Genomic DNA, 18,777 nt, shown 5'->3' with positions numbered 1-18,777 from the left:
CTTGTAGAAGTTCAGGAAGATGGTTTGGCAATGCTTAATTCCTGAGGTACTGATGAAATGAGGTTAATGCCCATGTTATCTGGACAGAGCAACACAGATGACATGCAGCTGTAACTGTGTTTTCTGGATGGAGCTCTGTGGCATCTAAACACATTTGTCACTGGGTTTTGTATGGTGGTGTCAGGTTTGTCTGTAGAGGGAAATTACTCTGTAGTCCTTTGTGTCTTCAAGTACTCTGCAGGAGTGATTTTCTACTTGCTTGTTTTGTTCTTTCTGTTTTAAAAAAGGGATTCATATGTTGATTGTATTGGAAAAAAAAGCTGCAGGTTTATGAATGCATAATGGTCATCTTCTCTCCCTGCCCCATTTCCAGGTTAGTTTATCCTATACATACGAGACGAAAGATGCCCTGTGTTTAGTGTTAACCATAATGAATGGAGGGGATCTGAAGTTTCACATATACAACATGGGAAACCCTGGCTTTGATGAAGAAAGGGCTATTTTCTATGCTGCAGAACTGTGCTGTGGCCTGGAGGATCTGCAGAAGGAGAGAATTGTTTACAGGTAACTCATCTGCGGTCACTGGTACCTTTCCATGTCTGTTCAGCATTGAATGTATCAATTGCTTGTCCTTTCATGGCGTGTCCTTCAGAATTACTGAGCTTATTTGTCTTCTTACTGTTAATTTCGGCCCAGGTGCCTGATACATTTTAAAATGTTATAAAGCTGATTCAAGATTTGTTTGTAAAATGAAAACTAATTATGATTTACAAAGCAAATTAATTTTTTAATTCAAATAAATAAAATTTAGGCATATGGGATTGTATTTCTGCCCACTCTAACGTAGTTTTCAGAGGGCTGTAGAAGTCCATGTCTGCATTGCATGTTGTGGTCATGAGGGTGAAACGATAGTCGTAGTCCACATGAAAATTTTTTCTTTTCAGGCTCCTCCAATAAACACATTATTGCTGTTGAATTAATGAAACTATCAGCAGCTTTTTGCACTGTAGTTGAGACTGTATGATCTTACTGCTCTTTTCTGTCTCTGTCCATATATTATTTAACCCCTGGTGTGCATTGATATTACAGAACAAGCAAAACAACCTTTGTGGTGGACCAAGAACACTATATTCCTGGTGTGTCACACCAAGTACCACTTCTTTCAAAGATTTAAAGTATAGTTTTAGGCTTCTTGCTCCCAGGTACAGAAGGCCAACACACAGAGCAGAAAGCAGCAGAACCACAGAGTAAATCAGGCTTATGCTGGGGGTTGGATGTGGTTCCCTGGAGAACTTTGCCAGCCTTGCAGTGCTACACAGTCTGTTTTGGTGTAGATGTAGGATGGGAGCAAGGATGAAAGATTTGATCAGCTACAAGTGGGTCATTTCACATTGCCCAGCTGAAAAAACTGTTTGAAATACAAAATAACAACAAAAAACCCTAAACAAAACAAAACCCCCAGACCACAGCCCTCCTTGTTAGCTGTTTGTCTGCAAGAAGACCTTCAGACTTGTATTTCAAATCCTAGTGTTCTGTCTTAAATTCCAGATCTTGGAGTGGTCATGGTTTCTTCTGGAGTGGTCTTGATCATTTAGATCTCTGCCCTGTGTGGTGCTATTGTATGATCAGTATCCAATTACTGAGAAGTCACATAACCTTAAAGTTATGAGGATGGAAAAAGGCAGTTTCCCAACCAGTTCTGAGTGCAATTGCCTCTTAATTAAAAGGGGTTTTTTTGTCTTCTGCTTATAACAAAATGAAGACCTGAGAGGCAGTTACCTGCACATGTATTAGCAACTGAAGAATTTGTATACTCAGAGAATAAAGAAGGTCTTAAATTTAATCATCATACCTGAAATCATGATGAAACAATCCAGTACAGGACGTACTAAGGAAGTTTCTGCCCAGTATGTAAACAGATGAAAAGAAACTAATTAAACCATGTCAGCACAACTACACTTAAGTGCTAAAACTAGAAAATGTTAAATAATTTCATGCTCTTCATAGAATTAGTTTCACCCTGTGCTTTTTAATACTGACTTGCCAACTTTTTATAGAAGAGTCTTGTTTCTTCCCTTTTTTAACAGTAGTTTTTTTCCTGATGGTCTTAATTTCTCTCTTCCATATGTGTTTCTTTTTGTACCGCCTATTTAGGGATGCAGTTGTAAATTTGGCAGCTTTAAAGACAGAAAGGTGATAAATTACACAACCAAAATGCTCTATCGGGCATCTTAATGGAAATACATTTAAGCAGCAATGCAATGATTAGATATGATTAGTGAAATAAAGAGCTTGGGAAAATTTGCCATAGTTATTTTATTCTCACTACAGAAGCTACTCTGGCAACACACAGTCAGTTTTGTAGGAAGGGAGAACATGATGAAGCACATACTCACTGATTCCATGATTTATTTTTCAAAATTATGGTAACTGTATTTTACATTCTCCAGGACAAGAAAATACAGAAGGAAAGTTTTTTCTTATTTTGCTGTTTGTCTGAAGTTAGAATTTGTTCTTTTTCTTGTTGCTGTATCCCAAGATCTATTACTCTGTTTTCTAGCTTCAGAGGATTTTTAAACTCTTTTTAGACAAATAGCTTAACCTGTTGAAGTGGACTTTAATTCTGTAACATACTGTTTTAAAGTATTTTCTTGGAATGCGTTTTTGTGGCTATCCATCTGTGTTCCCAGTAAAGTGTACTGTAGAGGCGGTGGAAGAAGGGAAATTCTGAACACAGTAAAGTAGAAATCCTTGGTGCAGACATGTGTAGGCAGGTAGTAGTAAAATCAGTCCATGTTCTGTTCTAAAATGGCAGGTTTAATATAGATCTGTCATGTTAAAATGTGTTACAAATGTGATATGTTTGAGATTCATTGCAATCAGTGGCAAAGTAACTCATAAAGTGGAAAAACAAGCCCTAACTTTCCATTGGCACCAGTTTTTATTGTGTGTTTCTTGTGTCTTTATCACAATTGTTACTGTATTTCAAGCAGTGGTGTTAGGACTGTCTGCAGGACAGTGGAGTTGGTTGTGCTGTTCTGTTAGTGGGGTTCCCACTGGATAAGAGAACAGGTGCAGAGCTGGAAGGAAGGCCCTGCACTGCCCTGTGACAGCAATGGAGCCAGTTTGCTTGTTGAGTGGGAGCTCATGAAACTGTCTGTGACTGGTGAAACTGTCTGTAACTTCCCAGGTGCTGCTGAGAATAGAAATATAAGGAAACAGAGGCAGTAATGGAGGTAACTCATCCATCTGCTGCATTGAAGGTCTGGTCATACTTAGAGCTACGTGGTTTTACCTAAGACAGAGAAGGGAACAAGTGCCTGCTTTCCAGAGGGGACTTAATTGCTGGAGTTTTCCTGCAAGAGTTCTCTGGCTTCTCAAGGATGGTAGTGGTTTTTGCCAAGTAAGTTGCTTGAATACCTCACAAACCCATGTACATGCCCATAGTGACAGTGAATGTGCCTGGAAGGTAAAGATCAGGCTCAATTGCCTGTTGGAGCTGTAGTGGATAAACCCAGGTATCTCCTTGCCTGCCTCATCCCTCTGCTCAGAGTAGACATCTGTGCAGTGAAATCTAGGAAGCCTTTTAGTCTGGAAAGTTTCTCTGGAGGAAGGCTGGTGTTAGCTATACCATAAATAGATCAGTGCTTGTGTAGTCCAAATTAAAATAGAGAATTTTATCTAATTTTTAATGACCCTCTTAGTTTTCTGAGCTTTGCAGTCCTCCAGCCTTTCTCTGCTTCCTAAGGAAAAGCTGCTGTCTGTGTTGATAGAGTGACACTGCCAGCTCTTGCTCTGAGCTTGGCTATCCAGTGCAGGATGGGTGTCTGTGTATCCCAGCAGAAAGTGGGACTTTGGCCTCTGTTGTGGTGTAAGAAGGGCAGAGAGAGAGGGCTGATAGCCCAAATCTTACGTACCAGAGCTGGGATTTATAGCTGAATGCTCCAAAAGCTGACAGCTCTGTGCTGATAGGCCAAGAAACTGTAGCATTAAAGAGGTGGAATTTTGGCTGGAAATGAGTTTTACTATGGACTGACCAAAATCATGTCAGACCAGAATGAGGTTCTATTAAGCAGCAGATGTTGCTGTTAAGTATTCGGTTTTAGGCTGGGCTTTAATCAGCCATTTTGGAGATGGAAATCTTTAAACTTGTTTACTTGAGTTAAATTGAGCATATAATTGTGCTTTGAAGCAGGAGTGTTTCTACCTAAAGTTTGAGTTGAATTTTCTTCTCCTATTTTTCAAACTGATGTGTAGTTTTGGGGGTTTTTTTGGGAGGTTTTAACTCTGATCTATCCTGATTTGTCTGATATTGTAGTCTTATATCTAACATCGAATTATTAATATTATGGGGAAGTATTAGAAGCAGAGCATCTTTCTGACTTCTTTATACAGCTAATCTCATAAGATACTGCAACTGTAACATGAATACACATAGAACAAAAGGGAAAAAAGTATATAGATTTCTTGGTAAACAAGTGTGTGTGTATTTATCTCTCATTTAGAATATGAATTCTAGAGTCATTCTTCTTTTACATTATTCAGTCTTTTCTGCTAGTACTGAGTGACTTCTTGTCACAACTGTATGTATACCCATATGTGTATATATTGTTCTTGATAATCTATTCCAATAATAACTGACTTTTTAGCCAAATACTGGTTTTTACTTGTCTATTTCTGGCTTTATTGTATTTACAGTGGAATAAATCTATGAGACTGTATTGCAGTCCACATGCTTTCTGTTGTGCAAATAAATATACCTAAAATGTACATTAACAATATACATTATAACTGATTATCTACATTATTATAATAAATACTGTACATTGTGTATTTGGTGCATATATTCCACGGCTATATGTGTCTGTATGTCCTCCCTGGAATAAGCTGGAAGATAATTCCCAGAAGTAACCTCTGAACAGCTTCTGATTCAGCTTCAGCAACTCCCCAAGTTTTCCTGGGGTGGGAGGAAATCCAAATGTCCACCTCAGTTTCTTCTTTTGTTCTCAAAGTACAAATGCACAAGAAGATGCAGAACTGCAATACTGAATTAACTCCCCTTTTACTATTTCCTGAGTCTTGCTAGTATTTAATAGATAAAAAGTGTTGCTTGTGAAATCTGATGTTTACAGAGAAGTAGTAGAGACTCCTGGAGATTTGATTGCAGAGAATCCTGGTAGGTGAAGTGTCTAGTAAGGTTTAGAAATTGCACATCCAAATAAAAGGCATGGAGTTTGAATGGGTGACACTAAGCCTGTGCTTAGTCTTGGGAATATTATTCTTTGTTGATATTCTGACACCCTGCAGTGGAATATAACAAGGACTCGGCATCAAACTGCAGCAAACAGGTTTTACCACTGGGGAGTTGTATCACTGATACTCTCAGGAGAAACGTCTTTCACTAGGAGCACAAATGTGAGTGTAAGTTGGTGGTTCCTTCATATCAGGATTTTAGAGTTGTGTAGAGAAAGTTTCTTATCTATAGAGTACAAATTGCTTTTTTTATTGTAAATAGATTAGAGAGTTGAGGGAAAGTGGATCCAGAGTTCTCTGGTTAAACTATTTGTATTATAGGCCATCAACTTCACAACTCCTTTTTGTAAATAGGTGAGAACTGGCAAAATGGCTTCAGTCAGAACCAAGAAGTCTTGTCTTGTCTCTGTTGTACTTGATAGCTAATAACTTTGCCTTTGTTTAATTCACGTTTCTATTGTTTAATTTGTAGAGACTTGAAGCCTGAAAATATACTTCTTGATGACTGTGGTACGTAAAAATTAAAATTAATTTTGAAATCAGGAATTACACCTCTAAATAATACTGTGCCAGAAATCAAGGAGATTTCCTCATGATAAAAGGGACCTATTTGTCGAATCTTAACTTCAATTAACAAAGAAAATACTGCCCTTGGATTTTAGAAGGCAGGGGAAAGTACTGGGACTTTGGGAGTCAATGATGATGTTTGAAGGGTCAATGCTCCACTTTAAAATGGCTGCTTTTTCCCTTTTGCTCCTCCTTCACCCCCTTCTCTTAATTTAAGATGGCTAAAGCTTTTATATGGATTTTTTTTGTTTGTCTTCTCTTCAACTATGGAAACATGATTTATTGGATGTGAGGCCAGAACTTTACTTGGTAAACCAGAATGTTCAGGCAATAAGAAGAAAAGAAATCTGAAGCATTTTTGCTGTAACATTTCAATTGAAAGAGGTCTCATAGTTACTGGTACAAATGTGGCTGGAAAGAATCAGGGAAGTACAAACAGTGTGAAGAAATATTTGTAGTCTTTTGTTTTTCAGAAGGCAAATTAATCTTCTTTAATGAATTTGTATGCAAGTCTTTACCAGAGTCTTTTGAGTTGACTGTGGAACATGTGCAGCAATTCTCTTCTAAGCTGGGGATGAATATTGCAAGTTTGTTCTTGTAACTGCTGAGCATTTTAGTGAGGGAAAAACTGTTTTTGAGGTCATTAACACAGTATATTGTTTTTCAAGTCAGCATGTTCTAACTGATACATTTCAAGAAGGATCATGCTTGGGAGAAGTCACTTCTCAAGAGCTAAGGGCTTTGCCAGACATCAAATACATTCTTTAACTTTTCTCTCCAGCAATGTCTTGCAAAAGCTGACGCTTCTTTGAGGAAAAATGTAGCCTTGCAGGACTGCTTTCCCTCTGCCAGGGGTATTTGGATCTAGTTCCAGAGAGCGGAGAGGGGTCTAATTAGAAAATTGCTTCAGGAGCTCAGATAATGCATTTGAAAAGGGATTCATCAGATCTCAGGGAATAGAAGAACATCTGAATGTATTTAAGAGCGTTTGCTGCTGCAGAGCATTTAGTTATTTCCAACCAGTATACAGAGTGGCACTTGACTTTCTCCACACTCACTCTCTGTCCCTTGATTATTCATCATGTGTAAATAAGAAATTAATATGCTGTTAACAAATATTGATGCTGTAGAGTTTTTTGTATGCCAGAGGATGTATGCACAAATACACTTGTGCATTGGAATGGGCTTCCCAGAGAGGTGATGCAGTGTCCACCTTTGGAGGCTTTTCAAACAGGAATGTAAAAAGCTCAGTACTAGAGACCTTCTAAAGTCCCTTCCATCCCAGATCCATCCGTGCATCTGTGGTGTTTCTGTAAATCACAGTACCTCTGTCCTTACAAAGAGTATTAGAAATGTGTGGGGTTTGTTCTGTCTGGGTTTCTCTTTCCTCCGATGAAGCTTTCTGTGACAGATGATGGACTATTTTTTCCTTTAAAATTTAATTGAAAATATAATTGTCCTTTCTTCTGTCTAGATTTTTATATTTTTATTTAAAAAGTGTGTTATGGATTTTTTACATTAAAATGTCAATACAGTTCTTGCCTTGAAATATCTTGCATGTGCTTGAAACAGTTCCTGAGTCTGTCCAAGAAAGAGCTGTATCTGTCTATGGGAATGGGAGGGAGGGTGGGCTGAATTTGTTGCCATTGCCCTTCTTGGAGTGGTTCCCCATCTGGGCAGTGCTGGTCATGACAAATCAGTCTTTCACCACGAGATTTGTACATTGTAGGTACTGGTGAAAGTGATGTGAGTAATGGGGAAGGTAGAAAACTTGAGAAGTTTGGCTGGTAAAGTGAGATAGAAGCTGTTATCTACTTGGAGTGATTCATGAGAAGGGGAAATCCTACTCTTGAACTGACATGAATATATAAATAATTCTGAGTAGGTTGTTGACTGGGCTGCTTTTGTTTTGGGGTGGGAGTGGGGATAGCAATTCCAAGTACTCATGCTTGGCATTGTTAGGGTACTTTGTTAGAGGAAAACCAGGCTACAGTTTTCTCACATTTGGAATAAATTAAGTAAATGTTGAAGTTTTATTGGGAAGTCAGAAAGCTGAGTTTTTGTGGTGGGAGCACAGAATGGAAAAATACCAATGTCTGATGCACAGATACAGAATCTGAAATGAACAGTCACCATTTCTATGTGTCCTAGAGCAGCAGCCTGTGCCTCAGCTGGGAATTGAGTGCTCAACAGCAAATCTTTTGCTGTGACCTTCAGGAAATCAGTTAGATCTGTGCCTCTTTTTCTTCACGTATTTAAGGAGGAGCTGAATAACAGTAAATCATTCCTTTCTAGTTAAGCTGACTAAACTTAGTGCTATGAGTATATGAATGCTTTGTTATTTTGGGGTGGGTTTTTTATGAGGTGTTCTACAGATTTTTTTGAGTGATGACACTCTTATTATTTGCTGACAGTGTATAATTTATTTAATATAAATAGGGCACATCAGAATTTCAGATCTTGGATTGGCGGTGCAGATTCCAGAAGGAGAAACAGTCCGAGGTCGTGTTGGTACCGTGGGTTACATGGGTATGTACAGTATCCTTTGGTTGTTCCTTTTTACCAGAAAGTTTGCTCCAGGAATATGAGAATGACTTGTCCAAAGAACTGTATTGGGCCTGACTAGACATGTTGGGGAAGGAGAGGTTTTAGTACATAGTGGTTGGTTGTAGTAGTCCATTGTAGGCCTCCTGATAAACATGAAAACTTAACTGAAAATTCTGGCTTTAGTCAGAACTTTAAGAAAGTACCTATTTTTTTTCTGAGTTTCAAAGAGGTTTAAGGTTACAGGTAAGCAGATGGATTACTATGACAATGCATTCCTTTCCCTGCTTGGAAAAACTTCATTCTCAGTTTGTAAACAATACTGGACTCAAGTATTAAAGAACTTAAGTTCTTCTCTTGAATATAAAGAGTCCTAACTGTGGAAAATAATATTTCTTCAACGTATAAAGGAGCTACAGAAACCTCTCTGCACAGAGCCACAAGAGTGTCTGAGAGTTTTCCCAATATTTAATTAGTCAATTTAAAGTGAAATGTCATGGATGGGTGTTTGGTTTTGTTTTGTAGCTCCAGAAGTGCTCAAGAACGAGAAGTACACCTTCAGTCCAGATTGGTGGGGTCTTGGCTGTCTGATCTATGAGATGATTGAAGGACAGTCTCCATTCAGGAAACATAAGGAAAGGGTCAAACGGGATGAGATTGACCGGAGAGTAAAGGAAGACCAGGAAACGTATTCAGACAAGTTCTCAGAGGAGGCAAAATCCATCTGCAGGATGGTGGGTGAAGAGATGTAGAGGTTTGAAAATTAAATTTCTAATCCTTTTAAAGAGACCAACTACATTATTTTAATGTCTGCTATTGAACATTTTTCAAAGCTGGAGTTCCTACACCGTCTTTTGGTTTGCATGAAAGTTTGTGATTGTTCATGAATTGAACTGTTCAGGTATCTAACTTGGAGAATTCAGAACTTTTTTCAAGATGAAGGAAAGCTGCGTGAATTGATTGTTCATCAGATGAATGAAATTGTCCAGTACTGCTTGGACCAAATGTAGTTACAGATGGAGAGCAGCAGCCATGCTCAGCTTGGATACTGCATGGCAAGAAGTGCCAGAATAGTACACTAAGGAGTATTTATAAGACAACAGGGGTTTTTTTATCTTGCCTGTTCTTAAATTTATACAGAAAGCTTCAAAAGTTTTCTCTACTAGTTGATGCCAAATATGTGCATTACTTAAGCCCATAAGAAAAAAAGTGTGTATTTCCTGAAAGCAAAGTCTACTGCAAAGTCTGTACTGCAAAATCTATTCAGCATGGCATAAATTAAAATATTCTCTTGTAACTTTGGGTATAATCTCCAAATCATCTGCTTTCAGAGATTCCTTTGTCTGCTGAAAATATATTTGTTCCCAGAATGTTGTTATTTGGATTTCCAATTCATTTTGATACATGTTAAATTTTATCTAATACAAGGCCAAGTAGCAAAAACAACTAATTGAAAGACATTGTATGTAGATTTTTTTTTTAATTGTGGGATTATATCATGGATCAGCTTTTTTTTCCCTATCTTTGTAGTTACTTGCTAAAAATCCAGGGGAGCGACTGGGTTGCACTGAAGATGGAGCTGCTGTTGTAAAGCAACATCCTATTTTCAAGAACATCAACTTCAAGAGGCTGGAAGCAAACATGTTAGAACCTCCGTTCTTGCCAGATGTAAGTAGGTGAGACAGATTTGATTAGTATCTAAAAAGGCAAGAACTGTCATAGTTCTGTGTCAGAATCATATGAACACAGAGGAACCTATAAAGTCAGTTAAATTTGTAGGAGAATGCCACTGTGGCTGTTGGTAGCTAATTGTTTTCTATCATTTCATGTGAGATTATGAAATTACATACAGTAGTGGTATTTTTCTAGGGAGCTTTGAAGCTGATTTTTTACCTCTTATGAATCTACTTCATAGCTCAGATGCAGAACAAATGAGGAATAGCTTTGGAAAAAATACTGCAGTCGAAAGGAGGGTGATGAAGGTGAATGAATTATGACAACCGTTAAGAAATCCAGAGAAGCTGTTTCTGGTTTTGATATTTCTTTTCCATTACTGGAAATGGATGGAATTGCTCAGGTGCCTGGTGATGAAAGGGTTTTAATTTTAAGTTTGTGTGTTTCTGTTTTGTGGCATAGTGTAATTTGATCATCAGTGTGAAATATAAAATTGCAGACATTTTGCTCCCTTTTTGCTCATCTAGGGAAACAAAAGACAAACAAACAATCCCAACCCCCTGAACTTTAATGACTTGATCTTCTCTTGTACTGCAGCCCCGTGCCGTGTATTGTAAAGATGTCCTGGACATCGAGCAGTTCTCTACGGTAAAAGGAGTGAACTTGGATACTACAGACGACGACTTCTATTCCAAATTTGTTACGGGTTGTGTCTCCATCCCTTGGCAAAATGAGGTAATGTGTGTTTCATAAAAGATTATTTTCCTTAGCACAGCAATATAGAAGATTTAATAACAGAAATAATTAGTACTGATTTTCTCTGTAAGATGTAAAGAAATTTCTGCTTTAGACTTTTTTGCTGAGAGACTTGAGAAAAAGAGTTCTTCCCAAAATGTAAACAACTTCCTAAAAACTAAGATCTGTGGTAAATTTGCATAAATAGAATCTGACATCTTGTCATCAGAGGTACAGCATTCAGAACAGCAGGACCACCTTTTTCTTGTCCTTCTGTCTCGTGTTACTCAGTATCGCTGTTCACAGGAGAGGGATGGAATGCTGTTCTGAGTGTTGAAAAGCAAACAGGCACAGAGCAAGCCTTTTGTACATAGTGCCTGTGTATCAATAGAGGATCCAGGTGATGCAGTAATACAGAAGTGCAGACTCATCTTTTCCAAGGTTTCAAAACAAACACTTCAATATCAGTTGAGTCAGACTTTTCTCTTAAAGTTTTTTCATGTGCCTAGTGAATAAGTATTCCAGTCTTCTGCACAGAATACTAGAATTTTACTACCTGTGCATGCAGTTCAAATCCTCTTTACCATTTCAGCAAGAGGACTCATTAACAATTACTTAAGATCATAGTTGTTATGAATGCCTTCCCCCTTTTATGTTACTTGAAATTAGTATTGTCTTGAATTCTAGTAGTGTAGTTTCTTTCCCAGAATGATTTTATTATATTGGAAGCTTGAACACAATAGATGAGCAATTTCTCAAGCAATTTGGAGAAAAAAAGTATGTTCCCTTTTGTTTTCCTTATGCATTTTTTGCATAAGGAGATTTGAAAAGGTGTCATTTGACATAGAAGGTCTTCACTAAGAAACAATGAACCTTGGAGAAATAACTATTTCCTATGCTATGTTGTAATTCTGAACTTTAGAATATGATCTAGTAATGAAAAAATGCACTGCACCTTAATAATGCCACATAGAGTGAGAAAGTTGGAAGTAGTTGTGGAGTTCTGGCAGTGGCAATTCCTTCTATTCCAGGCCCTAAGTGTGCAGACTTCATTGTACATTTGCGCTTATTTTTGTATTTTAATTCATGTTACTGAAGTTTCCCTCAAATCTTTTGCCCTTGGTCACTTAAGAATTCCTTTTGCCCTCTGATAATGTACCTAATGCATTGGTTTACAACAAAAGCAGAGTGCATTTCTTCTTATTCCTTTTTATTCCCTCTCTCCCTCTACAAGGTGTATTCATCTGGCTTCGTGCTGCTGGGACAGATGTGTACCACTGGCACTCACAGATAATTGCCAGCTAGATGTGGGCATGAGCCACTTCCCCCTTCTGACCCTGCCTGGTGGTTACATCTTGGCACTCACTTTTTGCTGTCCTTTCTGGCCCAGTAATTGTGGGTTTATTTCTTTTGTTTTCTGTGTACAAAATCCCTTGCTCCTCTCCAGAGACCCATCTTCATTATATCCTTTTTTCCCATGTTATGTTTATTAAGTTCAGTCCAGGATATAGAGATACTAAATGTCTTGGGCTAAACTGTTCTGAAATGAGCAGAATCCTTGAAGGGAAAATCAAATTCTGGTTCTAAAAACTTCTGCTTATTTCGTCATGGACATAAGAAAGGCAAGAATACAACCAAAACAAGAGAGCACCTGCGTTCTTACCTGGGTGATGGTCTCTCATTGCTGTACTTCAGTTTGCTGAGTGCACAAGGAGAGTCTGTGGCCTTTGTGCCTCCTTTCTGGAGCTCTGTAAGTGGTGTAGTTTGGCTGATGAATTTAGAAGTGTTAAGAGTATCCAGCCAGAGTAAATAGATAATACATGGAAATTGTTTGAGAGGCTTCTGTGGCTATTTCATTTCTATTTCTTGTGTTTCCAAGATGATTGAAACGGGATGCTTTGAAGATATCAATGCGTATGAAACTGATGGTACTGTGTCACCGGACAGAGAGAGGTCTCCTAAGCCAAAGAGAGGCTTCTTTCACAGACTCTTCAGTGGAGAGGTATGGCTATTTCTTTTCTTTCACAAGAAAAGTAGCAGTAAGACCTTCCATTCAGGTTTTTTATATTATTTTTTGATAGGAAAAATCAGTTGTTCACTGAATACTGAAACTAATGAAATTCTGGCTTTGCCCCTCCAGTGCATTTCAGAAACTATGGCAATCCCTGTAATTTCAGGAGGTTTTCCTCCATCAGCATTCTGCTTTCCTCTAGTTACCTGGGAAGAAGGTAGTGGGCGCTCTTCAGAGTTGTGGTGCAGATCTTTCTTTTCTAAAGAAGTTAATTTGGGTCTTGCTCCTTATGTATTTTGCCGTTTTTTAATGAAAACTTGGGAGATGCCTTCAGAGACAATTAGACCCTCTGTAAAACCAAGGAATAAATAAGTAAATAAGTAAATATATCTAAATAAGTAAAACCAAGTATATATCCAGTAAATGAGTAGAAATATCCCCAAAATGAATGAGCGGGAAGAAGCATCATGAAACAAATGTTGAATTATCTTAGGTTGTTTAATGCCTTTACCAAAACAACAAAATATCTTTACATAAGTGATAATGCACAGCCTTTTCTTACACATGTGACTTCTACTCTTTAGGAGACGTTCAGAGAATTGAATAATTACCACCTAAAAGACACATCATGTTTGTCAATGGGACGTAAGAAATAGGCTGTTTGTAAAGGTTTTCAGTTGAGGATGTTAGACCCAATTCTGCCTGCTCAGTGTGCCTGCACTTAGAGTGGCTTTATCCTGAGAAGTATAAGTATGTTCCAGCAGAAGAGACTTTGGTAGAAATTACCTTTGCTTTCAAGCAGAAATGGAATTTTAAAATAGCCAGGAGCATATCATTAAGTAGCCACAGTAGGGCTGTGTATTAAAATTGCATGAAGAAATCTTTTGTGTTCAGCTGGCAGTTCACCTTTCTAAAATGGTACAATGCTAATGGAATGTATAATAGTACCATCATTTTCAGTTCACCTTTTCAAATTCTCTTTTCCCTCACTTACAGTAATGGAAAAGGAGGGATGGTTGAGTGTACTAATAATCTCACACAGCTGAAGTTAAAGCTTGGGTCGTACTGTGGCCTTTTCCAGCCAAATCAGCAGGAATTTACACTGTCCCAAGATATGATTTTATGTATTGAGAAAGAGTCCTACAAAAATGAATATGGTTTGAGAGTTTTCAGTTGATTTGAAAGTGATAAGACTGCAGTTAATTGTCTTGTGAAGTTAAAAGGAGGAAAGAACTTAAGTGAAACTTGAATGACTTGCGATTTGGGCTTGGATTGTGGCATCCTTTGATTTTCCCAAAAAATTTAGTTAGTATGCAATAAAATGTGCTGGAGAAAGACCCACTCCTCCAGCCTTTCTGTGCCCATAAAACACACAAATAAACAATAGTGTCTGTTCTGCAGCTGAGTTGTCTGTCTGTCTTCTCTTGCAGGTCTGCTTTAAATCTGATTGCAGTGATGATGAGCAGGAGTCCTCCAGACTTTAAATCATTTTACTCTCATCAGAAAGGATGAGCAAACTTTAAATGTTTTATATCTCTGTAGCAAATTGTATTATATATATTTTTTATCTGAGTTCAAGAATTTTTGTACATTTGTACTTCATTTGTTTTAAGATGTATATTTTCACTAAAGCTTAATTGTACAAAAAGCAATGAGTGCCATTTGAGTGAGTGTGTTTCTGTATGTATTTGATTTATCTTGATTATTTTTCCCAGTGGAATGAACCTAGAAATACTAAAAGGATTTTAAAGTACAGAGATAATATCTATGGCATCTATGTAACTTGACTTTGTATGCTCCTGGTAAAACTCTCCTTGTTAATTAGGATCTTTATTAGCAGTTTTCTTAACTGTAAAATTGCTGTGCTGATGAATTTAATAATTCTGGTATTATCCAGCAGCATGGCAATGCTATTACCCAATATATCTCGCAAGCAACTGCTAAGAAAAAAAAAGGCAATTCAGTGCACTGTGGCCAGCTATTAGGAATTGCTCTTTACTGTCTGGCTCTGTAAAATATCTGTCTGTATTTCTATATAAAGAGAGTTCTGAACATTTAGCTTAATCCTGTAACACACTGTAGTACCCCGTCTTCTCTTCCCTACCCATCTCACACATCCTCTCCATACAGTTTCTTGGCATGAACCACACAAATAGACCTAATTTTGTAACCATATTTTGAGAAGTTTGTTATCTTTACTGAAAAGATTTCTTTTTACCTGTGTGGACACCTTTTTATTTTTTTCTGTAAATGAAATTGTTTTTAACTCCATGTAGGATGTTATAGTTTTATAATGGGTTAAAAAACAAAGCATGGGCTCTTTTTACTAACCTCCTTTCTGCTTATTATGTCGTAATACACAATGTTATGAGGTTGACAACATTCACTGCCACTGAGGGAAGGGCAAGGTTGTTTAAAGTAGCAAATTTAATTATGTAAATAATTTTTTCTTATAAACTTTTAAAACAGAAACACTAAAACCCGCCTTTAAATGATTGGTTAACACAAATGTGGAGCTGGTATTCAAGTTTCTTATGATTACTTGATGTTCACTGGTAAAACTGATAAAAGCTGGTCAAACTTCCATTCCTCTGGGCTCACATATGCCAGACTCTTTATTTGTAAAGTTTCCAGTAAAACCATTAATCTGTGTATGAGAGTCCATTTAAAGAGCACATTTTATTACGAGCCTTTTCTCTTTTCAAAATCTGAGTTACGGACTTGAAATACAGTGGAATGCTCTTGGAGTTGGAGACATGACTTCAGTTACATATTTTGTTCTGTGTTCTGAAGATTTGTCTCCACTGAACATGCTTTTTTGTTTCCTTTCAAATCTCTGGGGCACCAACCAGACCACACATGATCTGTACACACTGAGCAACCGAGTCACCCCCCCCTCAGATGGGTCTCTGCTTGTGATTCACAGACCCACTGGAAGAAACTTGAGCTGCTTCTGAGAAACTCACAAGATACATTTGATACTCAAGCCTATCATCAGGTTTCAACTCAGTATTCGGTCTCTAAAGACAAATGTTTTAATGGATTAGAATTTGAAAAAAGCTGGAAAACCAGTGTGTTACAGAACCCCCCTGGGGTCCAGCTGGTGTCTATCTGAAGTTGTTCCTCTTGGCTACTGTGCCACAGAAATGAAGAAAGAGAGAGACTTTTCCTTTGTTGCCAGTGCATTTTTCCTGCAGTCTAAAGCAGCACACAGGACAGCAACTGCTGCAGAAAGTACAAAGAGAGAAATTGGCAGAGGGAGAGACTGTTTCAGTGAATTACTGGAAGATGGTCTGATGTAACAGGGAAGGGTTGGGAGGCTTGACAGAAAGAAATATCTGAAGAGAGGGTGTTGGCTGGAACCATTATGTGTGAGACAATTTGCTGGCATGGTCTGACCTGACCCTCTTTATTTTGTATCACAGTAATAGAACGGCTCTAAAAGATGGGAATGGAAAAATGGGGAAGTAACAGAAGTATTTTATAAATACCCATCTGGTTGGAGAAGTCATCCTTTCCCTGATTAAGGGGGTTAATTTCTTGCTGTTCTGAGGCAAAGGTGACTGTATTAAGACTGGCCATACGGGGTGACACTGGATTTAAGGTCTACATAGAGTAACTTGAAATTTGGGCAAGAACACCATGGACATAAACTGAGTGAATTTTATTGAGAAAATACAGGAATTGGCTTTAACAAATTAAAAAAAATCTGAAAGTGTATCATGCATTTCAATTTTCTTTCCACATTAGATGGAGAGAAATCTTAAATTAAAAAATTAATATCAATTTCTCTATTTTGGAATATTGAGACAACACCTTTTCTCCTGGGGTCTGTGAAGACAAAAGGCTAGATGAAGAGAAAAGGGAAACTGTTCCAAAGAAGTGGTTATTCAGATCTTCTTTGGACAAGGAACTCCTAGTAAAAATGTGGAGGATTTGGTTGTTTTTATGAAGTTTTATTTAGCTTCATTTCACAAGTTTTTTCTTAAGTTCTGGATAAGATTATTGAATTGGTTTTGAGTGAAGTACATGTTTGCAGGATTAGGACCTAAATTCCATTGTTTTGGGGGGTTGTTTTTACTTGGTTGGTTGGTTTTTCCCCAGTAGGCTCAGGATGGCATTTTTCTACTATAATTAACTAGAAATACAACTACATAATAATGACTAGATATTATCTCATGTGAATCCCCTAAAGAATTAGAAAAGAAGCTGGAAGGATCAGCGTAACTCCTTGTATGGTACATGGAGATGAAAATATTTTGATGTTTAATCAAGGTGACTAACATTGGAGATGTATTTTGGAAGTGGGGAAGGGGTAAGGAGAGGGGAGAACACCTGAAAGCAAAATACTGTGGTGCAATAAATTGAACATGAACTTAGCTCTTGATCTTTTTAGGACACAACGAGACAAAGAAGGGGTTGGCAGGAGGTTGTGTTTACTGATTAGGTAGCCTTTTATTTCCATTAAGCTGTTGTGGGAGGAAAAAAAACCCCAAGGTAAATTCTTGTCATTCAGTATGACTTCTAGATCCATGTGTTAAAGGCTTTAGTAGCAGTGAGGCACCAACAGCCCAACTGTTTTGCACTTGGGCGCAAGATTGCACTGGTGGTGCAGGATTTGGGGAGTTCTATGGAACTCCATTGAGTTATTTGCAGGAGATCGACCCTCCTTTTCTATGGCTTGTTTCCAAGCATTTGTATACACAAGTCATACTGTCTGCTTATGCATACCTCATCAATCTAATTAGCTAAAATTCAGAAACTGAAACAATATACCAGTGTCTTACTGGTTTTCTTACTGCTCTTGAACGTTGTGACCCACAGAATAGGTGCCTTGGAGTTGTTTTTCTCATTAAAAAAATAGTCAGCTTCCTTCCCTTGGCCACCCCAAGGTGTGGTGTTCATAATACAGATGGTGTTCTGTTTCTGGATTATAACAACAGAACAGTCTCAGCTGAAAAAATGAGAACTTAATAATAAATAGGAAAAAACTGTGGTATTTCTCTAACAACAGGAGCATTATTGACAAATCTTAGCCTTTCATAGATGTTGTCTTTGTTTTTTTCTCTCAAATCATGCTTAAAACAGAATAAAATTGTCTAATTCATATATCAATGATAGAAGCCATTAAATACAACTAACAATCCATTTTTAGAACACATTCCAATTATTTTTCAAACAACACCGATGCAAGAAGTTTTCCATTGCCGTTTGTTCAAACAGAGAATACTTGTTTACAAGTTAGTAAAATAAGTCAACAGAATAATTTTTTTTATTGTTTACAATTTAGTGTTTATTTAATATTGGAATTATCACCTTCATTTTAGTATAGATTTTCAGAAAATACTTCTTTTTAGAACATACTCAAAAATTTGAATTACTGGAAAGCATCTTTAAGCTGAATTCATGTTTACTTTGATTTGGATTACCTGCCTGGATTATTTTGGTGCTTATGATGTCTCTTCTGCTGAATGTATAATTCCTTTTTATTTCATAATTGTTCTTGTGGTGTAACTTAAGTTTTGCACATGAGATTTAGGTAAATTTTTGTCATGTTCCAGATGTATCCAAAACACCAGAATTCTTTCCAAGCATAGGAAGCTGACTGTTAAGTGTGGTGCGTTAGTTCCAGTATTTCCAAACCACTGACTGTTCCTGTGTGAGCTGTTTTCCTGGATGTCCCAGCGTTGTAATTCCTGAAATAAAAGCAAAACACTGCCGCATATCTCAACCACATCTATTACTGTCTAATGTGATTTATTTACCATGTCTGCCATGGTATCTGGGATAGAAAAAAAAAGAACCATTGTAATTTTAAAAAGAAATCTACAATTTTTGAAGCAGAAAATACATCTTGCATACTGTAAGTTTTTTATCAATGTAAGACAGTGGGATCCAGGAAAGAGTGTCCTAGTTCTGTTTTATTGGCTCAACTGATACCTTATCTCATGGTGTGGGACCAGATTTCTGTGTAAATTTCCGTATGCAAAGAT

At 37.5% G+C, this 18,777-nt stretch overlaps 1 protein-coding gene across 2 annotated transcripts in view; it reads left to right on the top strand.

Annotated features, from left to right (window-relative positions):
• The window catches only part of GRK4 (G protein-coupled receptor kinase 4), a 41,142-nt gene extending 22,633 nt beyond the window's left edge, over positions 1–18,509 (top strand). The window contains exons 9-16 of one of the 2 annotated variants that reach the window (XM_071556901.1): positions 374–564; positions 5,726–5,763; positions 8,260–8,349; positions 8,890–9,098; positions 9,895–10,032; positions 10,636–10,773; positions 12,653–12,775; positions 14,215–18,509. In XM_071556901.1, coding sequence (XP_071413002.1) covers positions 374–564; positions 5,726–5,763; positions 8,260–8,349; positions 8,890–9,098; positions 9,895–10,032; positions 10,636–10,773; positions 12,653–12,775; positions 14,215–14,268 — 981 coding nt within the window. In that variant the 3' untranslated portion in view covers positions 14,269–18,509. Of the gene's footprint in view, positions 1–373; positions 565–5,725; positions 5,764–8,259; positions 8,350–8,889; positions 9,099–9,894; positions 10,041–10,635; positions 10,774–12,652; positions 12,776–14,214 lie in introns of those variants that run through there. The other variant, XM_071556902.1, reaches the window with a different exon arrangement.
• Positions 18,510–18,777: the final 268 nt, after the last annotated feature.

Source organism: Pithys albifrons, chromosome 5 (genome assembly GCF_047495875.1).
Source record: "Pithys albifrons albifrons isolate INPA30051 chromosome 5, PitAlb_v1, whole genome shotgun sequence".
NCBI lineage: Eukaryota > Metazoa > Chordata > Aves > Passeriformes > Thamnophilidae > Pithys > Pithys albifrons.
The sequence above is the reverse complement of the archived record's forward strand: the minus strand, read 5'-3'. Positions and strand labels throughout refer to the sequence as shown.